Source organism: Pinus tabuliformis, chromosome 9 (genome assembly GCF_031772625.1).
Source record: "Pinus tabuliformis cultivar Carrire ecotype Pingquan chromosome 9, CPIR1, whole genome shotgun sequence".
Taxonomy (NCBI): domain Eukaryota; kingdom Viridiplantae; phylum Streptophyta; class Pinopsida; order Pinales; family Pinaceae; genus Pinus; species Pinus tabuliformis.
In genome coordinates this window covers 567,743,241-567,752,066 of record NC_142307.1, presented here as the reverse complement: position 1 = coordinate 567,752,066, position 8,826 = coordinate 567,743,241, and the positions used below count along the sequence as shown (strand labels likewise).

The window sequence follows — 8,826 nt, the reverse complement described above, 5'->3', positions numbered from 1 at the left end:
CTCCAAAGTGCTTTTGTTGTTGCTCGTATTGTGGAATTAATTGTAATGCAAGGGTAAACAGGACAGAGCCGAATAGAAAAAACGCGGTCAGCAAGAGCGAGAAATAGTCGATTGCCCTTCTATGTCAGTTGCAAGAGCGAGAAAACGACATTTGGTATGCCACGTTTCCGTGCGTACAACATACGTGTTAATAGCCAGAGGACTCAATTACAGGAACCTGACACTTATGCTTTCAGATGGTCATCCAGAACGACTATCGCCGGAAGCACAGAAACTGCGATCAATACTGAGGTTTGTGAGAGATAGGTATTTATGGCTCGCTAAGGTCGAAATTATCTAGGGATTGGTAGATAATGAGAGATACAATTCTGTATTGGAGACACTTACATATGTTAATGTATTTGGTGTTTGTTGAGAGGTAGCAAAGCATCCCATAACTCCCAGGGATGTTGCTCTCGTGCAGAGTGCGGAGGCACTCGCCGAACCACGTCATAGCGAAACCTGAGACAGCAGATCAGTGCTCTGAGGTAGCAGGGAGGTGAGGGACTCATTCTCTGTGGCATTCGTATCAATCTAGCCACCATGAGGCTGGTTATTCAACCTTCGCCTCTGCTTAACGATTCTTGCGAGACTCCAGACATGAATAACCAGGGACTACAATTGAATCAGAGCCTGCCTTTCAATCTTACAAGTACGAACACGGTTATGCTGTTGAACTGCGATCCTATAATACTGGCATCGCCATTGAATTGTAGTTCAAGCAGTTCGTGTCATACATATATTAATGAAGCCGAGGCAGCCATGGCGTGCAGGAAAGATGGTGTCTGTTACACATTTATAGCGGGAGGTTTTACTGCTTCTCAGACAATAGGGGTACACTCCGGTGATTGCAGGGTTTACACGAGTGTCCTAAATTTCAACCCGGCGGTGCCTGCGAGGCAGTGGAACTATGGAGTAGAGATACAGTGGGCTGCACCGTTGGAGCCTTCTTGTAAAAGTCATGCAGATTGTGACCAGAACTCTGCTTGCTTGCCCATTCTCACTTTCACAAATTCTGTTAACACGAATGAACTTGAGGATGGCGAGTTTTCTAGCTTCAATGTCTAAGATTAAGGTCAGAATGGAGACTGAAGCTACTGGTCCCGGATAAACGTGTTCTTCAACAGGCTTTGCTTCTAAATCTTGTTCACGAAGGTATGGGTCTTTATCTCTAAATTCAGAATCCCAATCAAAAGCATGAGGGAAAAATGTAAATATATAGGTTTAAAAAACTGAACCATGAAGAGATAAATTCGCCTAATCAGCTAAAGCAGCTTGCAGATGTATATGGTCTTGATTTCACCTAATTAAACCACAACTGCCAGAATATTTTAAATTTTAATTATCTAATTTGATATTGACTTTATTGAAATTTAATTTTTTTAATTTTACTGAAACTATTTAATTTGATTATAATTTCCTTTCCAATAAAAACTGTGCTCTCTAATTTCTAATAAATATGCATTCTCTGAGTCAAGCGAGAAAGCAAGTGGAACAGATTCTCAGATCCTTTTTATTTTATGGAAGGGATCGGAGCTCAAAATCTCTGGAGCTAAGGTGGCTTGGGATGTAATCTGTAGACCAAAGAAGCAAGGAGGTTTGGCTTTAAAGCGAGTGGATCTTTGGAAGAGAGCGGTCTGCATCTCATCGACAGCAGGAGACGGCGATATCTAGAGAGTTTGCAGCAATCATGACACAAGGTAAAATTGTTCTCTGAGACAAATAGATATTTCCTTCAATTCAGATATATAAACAACAAGCGAAAGGGAAAGAACAGTTAGGCCTCTGTCATAGAGTTTGTTACTGCTATGAATAACCAGAGAAAAAGGATATAGGAAAAATGATGTGAAAATTTGGTATTCAATTTACTACATTACAGTAACGCTAATCATGGATGGTCTGCATCTCATCGACAGCAGGAGACGGCGATATCTGGACCGTCTGGATCCACGGTCAGCACGCCTGTGATCTGCAACACAGAAGCAATCAGGGCACAAGGTGAAATTGCAGAAAAGTCGACTACAAAGCGTTGCAATTTTTAGCAGAGATAGTGCTTTTTATTCCTATTTCCATTGCAGTATTCGTGGCACCACCATGCAACGTGTAGTTGTAGTGTTGTGTCACCGTCTTGAAAGGTGTAGGTGGCAGTTACAATGCGGTGGCAGTGGAAACTAGGATGAAGGTGTACAGAAAACTTTGGTTAAATTTCTTGTTGGGTATACATACGCCTCAGATCTAGCATTAATCTCCACTTCTCCACTTCCCAAATAATGAAAACAACAACGCAGTCGAAAATAGCATATGCTTTTGGCCTCTTCTCCTCGGGAAGCGGCCAAATAATATGATGAAAGAAACTACCATATAGTTAACATATTGAACTGTGCGGCATAAGTTGCACACTCAGTGTATAAACGGCGTGAATTAATGCTAAATATCGTCAATCCAATTACTATAGTCCCTTGCCATTACGAGATGGCAGGGACTAATAATACATAAATAGAGGTAAAATGGTAGCAATATGCATCTTAAAACCCAAATGGTTCATTTTCTGAGTTGTTGGAAGCTCAAAGGTCGCTCAACTTGCTCAATAAAACTGCTTGCCATCGAATTTTCTCCAGCGCCTTTGCTGTCGTGGTAAGGCAAGTGTGGTCGATGCAAATTTTATATATTATAACTGACAGAACCTTCGGTTCCCCGGCAGGGAATACCGCTGCCTCCAACCCTTGTTTTATAATTTTTTCTCCCATTATATGTCCTCAATGTATTTATTTTCTTCTTTGTATATTTCCATACAAAATCTTACACTTTTTTAATTTAAAAAAAAAAAACAAAAACAAATATTTTAAAGAGGAAATAGATACATATGTTCATAAATTAAATATGAATAAAACAAATAAAATTCATACCAAAATTCTCTTTCGTCCTATTACGTTAGATGAGAATCTCGCCCAATTCCTTTTTCCATGTATATCTTCATTAAAATTGAAAACTAGTTTCTCCAATATATTCTCGTCTTTCATGTCATAATTTTTTATTATTGTTTTAAGTAATAAAAGTTATCACATGTTCAGCGCTATCTTTACGAAAAATAAAAGTTCAATACCTATTATCAATTAAAATTCGTATTAAACATATTAGTTAAATTTCATATTAAAGACAAACCTTGCTGCGTTAACTTTTCCTTAGAAAGCACTTAAGTCTTCATTAGAAATAATTGGCTTCCTCGATTTGTTTATTTGAAAATGCTGATTGGCGTTAATGGGGGCATGCCGAAATATTCCTATGGACAACATTGATGAATGACATTATATAAATTTCAGTAGGACTCTTACAGTATTTTTATTATAAATAAATAAGATTATTTTTAGTCAAGAGGATGCGGTCTAACCGTTAAATGGGGAGTTTAGTTTAAAAGGTTTTATGGTCTAATTTTAGGTAAAGGCCTTAAAGACTATGTAACAATGTAGGAATGAGAGTTGCTTTTGATGGGAAATTTTTTTATTTGGAGAAAATACCAAAAACCAAATAAACAAGCACACAGAGACAATGCTCTGTTTTACCTCCACAGGATTTTTGTGCACAGACAGCTTAAAAAAAATTTCATGAAGAAACAGAGTATTTCACCACCATTAAAAACATTCTATTCATTAAAACCTGATGCAAAGATTTACCACTGTAAAATCCCTTTTATATTCACTGCTGTGAAGAACAACAACTTACTGCTGTAATAAAAGTTTACATAAGTTTACTGCTGTAAATAAAAACATAACACAGGTTTACAAAAATCGCTCCACCATTTCCTTCAAGCAAAACCACACATGGTTTTTGCTATTCCTCTGTTTTACAATTCCTTACAAAACATTACCAAATACATTTGTGCACTGCTGTGCATTCACCCTCTGGTTCTTCACATTTTTCACACTGCTGTGTATATTTTTTTTTCTGCACCCCCATTTTACAATGCTCCACCATTTCCTTTATGCACTGCTGTGCAAAACCACACATGGTTTTTCCCTACACCTGAAATTACATCACCCTGGTTCTATCTTTTTACACACTGCTGTGTGTTATCATTCACATTTTAATTTCATGTGCAATTCACTCATATACAAAAATGAGCACACACAGAAACATATATCAAAAACATTAAAGATGGGGCGATGACTTGCCCATACCATTCTTTAAATTTGCCCATACTTCCGTAAAAGAAATTAAAAACTTCACCAAAACTTACCAACCCACAGTAAATTGCATTTACTGTTTTACTGACATTTACTGGCGGTAAATGAACTTTTACTTCACGTCAAATTTATTTGCTGCAGACCTGTACTTTAACCATTGACTTTATTTGCATCGCATCGCAACTTTTCTCATGTCAAAGACCCCGACTCTATGACATTGCCGATAGCGATGTGCCGATGCGATATCGGCGATCGCTTATCGGAAACACAAAAGCTCCTTTATAATTTCTTCACTTCAACTTTGCCGATGCGATATCGGCGATCGCTTATCGCAAACACAAAGGCTCCTTTATAGTTCCTTCACTTCAACTTTGCCGATGCGATATCGGCGATCGCTTATCGCAAACACAAAAGCTTCTTTATAACTCCTTCACTTTGACTTTGCCGATGCGATATCGGCGATCGCTTATCGCAAACACAAAAGCTTCTTTATAACTCCTTCACTTTGACTTTGCCGATGCGATATCGGCGATCGCAGTTGAAATTATATTTTCAACACTCCCCTTTAATTTCAACTGTTGGGCATTCAATCTTACCCAAGCACTTCCTCACATGGAGGGATTCACTAACTGCTGTTACAAGAATATCTTCCTCACATAGAGGGGTTCACCAATCTTCCTCGCATAGAGGGATTCACTAACTGCTTCTGCTGCAGTTCATAAACAAACAAAGTTGTCTTCCTCTTAATAGAGGGATTAACCTGAAACTGTGCTTAAGAGCACCTTCCTCATGACAGAGGGATCTACCAAACTATGCTAGAGAGCATCTTCCTCTGAACAGAGGGATTCACCAATGTAACTGTGCTTAAGAGCACCTTCCTCATTACAGAGGGATTCACTAATGACAATGTGCTTAAAAGCACCTTCCTCTTCAATAGAGGGTTTCACCAAATGACTGCTTCAAATGCAGTTCCAAAACAAACAACCATTGCACTGCTGTGTGTGCAAACTCATTACGATGTTCTTTTATGCTGCTGCATATTCTCTGCTGCACTGTTGTGCCATCTTCTTTACTGTGTCTACCTCACACTGCTGTGTCTACACTTGCACTGCTTCTGCACTTTTCAAAGACAAAATACTCTGTCTTTCTTGGAACAATTACGCTGTCCCAATTTACAAATTTACACTGCTGTGTGTAAACATTTCTTACACTCACTGCTGTTGCATATATTGCATTTCAACTCAATGAACAACAAAATTCATTACATTTACCTTTACTGCTGTAAGGAAAATTTCTTTTGCATGTGCTGCTGTTCAAAACTTCTTGCTGCTGCATTTTTTTTATTTGCATTGCTGTGTGCTTCTCCTTCTTGCCATCATGCTGCTGTCCATAACTTCTTGTTGCAATATTTTTCATATTCACTGCTGTCCATACCCATAACCATAAACTGTCATCCCTGGGTTTTATTTGCTGCTGCGTTGCCTCTGCAATTTGCACTGTCGCTGCCCTTTTGTTTCATCATACTGTTGTGCCCATACTCTTGGCACTTCATTCTCCAAAAAATAACACAGGCTGCTGCCTTTTCTCATGCACCCTTGCTTCACACAATCTTAGGCTTCATTTTTTTTTATTTACACAATGCACTAGTGTGCAATTCCTTTGGCTTTCTGCTGCCACACACATTCTTATACATCCAGTGTGCATTAAAAATCTGCTGTCCCTGTTTTTCTTTATGCATTTCTTTGCATGCTGCATTGCATATGAAGAAAAACATTACATTTTTTTACTGTTGTGTGAGAAATTTCATTGCATTCTCAGCCACTGGGCATATACGCTCTGCTGCGTTTTGCCTTCTCATTTTCTTCTCACTGCTTTGCATTTTCATTCCCAATACAAAACATTTCATCTGTTGTGCATTACACTCATTCTGCTATGAGTATGTTCTCTCACATTACATAGAAGGAAACTACCTTCCATTGCTATGCATTTCAATGCATGTGCACCACAAAAACATTTCAAACTGTTGTTCATTCTAATCCATGTGCTCCACAAAAAAAATTTCCAAACTGCTGTTTTGTGTTCTATCTTCCCACTGCTGTGAGGGTCTCCATGCTTTGCATTTTTCTATTATTTTGCTGCTGCTCTTTACATTTCAGCGCTGCCATCTTTCTTCTTTATGCATTTCTGTGCATATTGCATAAAAACAAAGCAAAAACATTGCTGATTTCATCACTGCTGCATATTACCTTTTGGAGGAATTAACAACGATTTCATTTGCAATTGTTGCGCTGCAATACATCCTCCATCAACAAATGACTGTTAATACAGTTCAGCAAACAACAAAAATTCAAGCTCCCCTTTAATGTATGCTTGTCTTCTTTTGGCAAGTTTTCTCAGAATAAATTTAGATCCACTGGGGAGTTCAAGGGGTTTTCAGATTGCCTTTCCTTCCTTCTCCATACTTGTGTAACTTTCTTCTTTTGCATGGGTCTAGCTTGTGTAAGATCCCATGTTAAGTTACAGTCACGTGCCATATGCCCAATGTTATGACACTTAAAACATTCAACATTTTTCATGAATGACATTTCATGATTTCTTCTAAAATTGTTTCTTGGAGGTTGTCTGACACCATAACATCTATCTCTATGAAATGCTCTACAGTCTTTTGCCATATGACCAAAGTTTGAGCAAGCATAACAATAACCATAAAATGAACTTTGGTACCTGGGAGATGGAGGTTTTCTTGATGTACTTCTGAAGCCTTGCTGCCTTGAGATCCTTTGTTGATGACCATTGCATCTTGCCTCTTTGCCATCAGCTACATTTCTTCTTGAAGCTGATTTTCTACTTGGAGCAGGATCTCTTCTATTGCTGCCTTCATTTTTCTCCTTGCCTTTGCTGGAACTAGGAGCATCACCATCTCTTTCTGGCTTCTTCACATCTCCTCTGCTTAAAGCATCCTCATCCTTGTTTGAGGATTCAGCTACATACCCAAGTCCTGATTTATCAAATGGAGATCTATGATAGCTGAGCATGTCATCCAGAGCTTGAGAGCTCTTCATGATTTTGTTCATCCCTTCAACCTTCTTCCTGAGGAGGACAATCTCTTCTTCTAACTTTTCACATACATCATTTCTCTTTGCTAGTTGTCCCTCTGTTTCTTCCTTGCTACGAGTAGCTTCAGCTGCTACTATTTTGAAGGAGATAATATCTGTCTTCATCTTGGAGATTTCTTCATCTTTTGCTTGGCTGCTCTCCATTTTCTTTTCAGCTCCTTGTGCCTGCTTCCTGGCTTCTTGTAGTTCGGACTTAAGGGAGGAGACCTCTACCTTGTACTGTCCAATCTCTTCTACAAGCTTACTCACTCTCATGTGCCTTTGTTCAAGTTGACTTGTCAAGGCATCTGCCTGCTTTTTTGCACTATTCAGCTGATTTGTCATAGACATGACTTCTTCATGATGTTTCCTCTTGCATTGATCAAGCTCCTTCTTGAGCTTGGCAAGCTCTTCATCCCTTTCTCTTACTTGAAGCTTGATGAGGTCAACCTTCTCACTTTCAGCTTCTATAATGGGTTCATGACTTTCTTCTTGACTCATTTTCATGGTCAGTGCTCCCTTTGCATGAAGGTCATGCAGTCTGTCCCATATATCCTTTGCTGATGAATATTTTCCTAGATTCTTCTTCACAGAATCAGGGAGTCCATCCAAGATTAGTTTTACTGCTTGTGCATCATACTCCATGGATTCTTTATCCATCTTGCTGTCATCAATCACTGACTCCCAGACTTCAATCCCCTCAGACATTAGGAAAGCCCTCATCATTATTTCCCATACATCAAAGTTTCCATCAAGCTTTGGGGTTTCAAATAAAATGTATTCTAATGGATTGCCTTCTAGTTTAGTAGAGGGGGGAGACACATTTTTAACAGGCCTGGAGGCTTTCTTCTTTGACCTTGCCATTCTTATCTGGGCTTCAAATACTTGACTGTGTTTTTTAAATCACTGACTGTTCCTTCAATAATAACTCAAAAACTTGAGAAATACCTGAATCCCTTTGGCTGAAACTTCACACTGCTGGAGAAGCTTTCTGTGCTGCAACCACACCTTCCTTCAGCTTCTTTGAGTCTTCAAAGAGCCTGGACTAGCTCTGATACCACTGATGGGAAATTTTTTTATTTGGAGAAAATACCAAAAGCCAAATAAACAAGCACACAGAGACAATGCTCTGTTTTACCTCCACAGGATTTTTTTTTGTGCACAGACAGCTTAAAAAAAATTTCATGAAGAAACAGAGTATTTCACCACCATTAAAAACATTCTATTCATTAAAACCTGATGCAAAGATTTACCACTGTAAAATCCCTTTTATATTCACTGCTGTGAAGAACAACAACTTACTGCTGTAATAAAAGTTTACATAAGTTTACTGCTGTAAATAAAAACATAACACAGGTTTACAAAAATCGCTCCACCATTTCCTTCATGCAAAACCACACATGGTTTTTGCTATTCCTCTGTTTTACAATTTCTTACAAAACATTACCAAATACATTTGTGCACTGCTGTGCATTCACCCTCTGGTTCTTCACATTTTTCACACTGCTGTG

General features: G+C 38.6%; 1 protein-coding gene across 1 annotated transcript; it reads left to right on the top strand.

Annotated features, from left to right (window-relative positions):
- The first annotated feature begins 582 nt into the window (after positions 1-582).
- Positions 583-1,107, top strand: LOC149149801 (wall-associated receptor kinase-like 20). The gene has a single exon (XM_089442594.1). The coding sequence runs from the start codon at positions 583-585 to the stop codon at positions 1,105-1,107; it is 525 nt and encodes a 174-aa protein (XP_089298720.1).
- Positions 1,108-8,826: the final 7,719 nt, after the last annotated feature.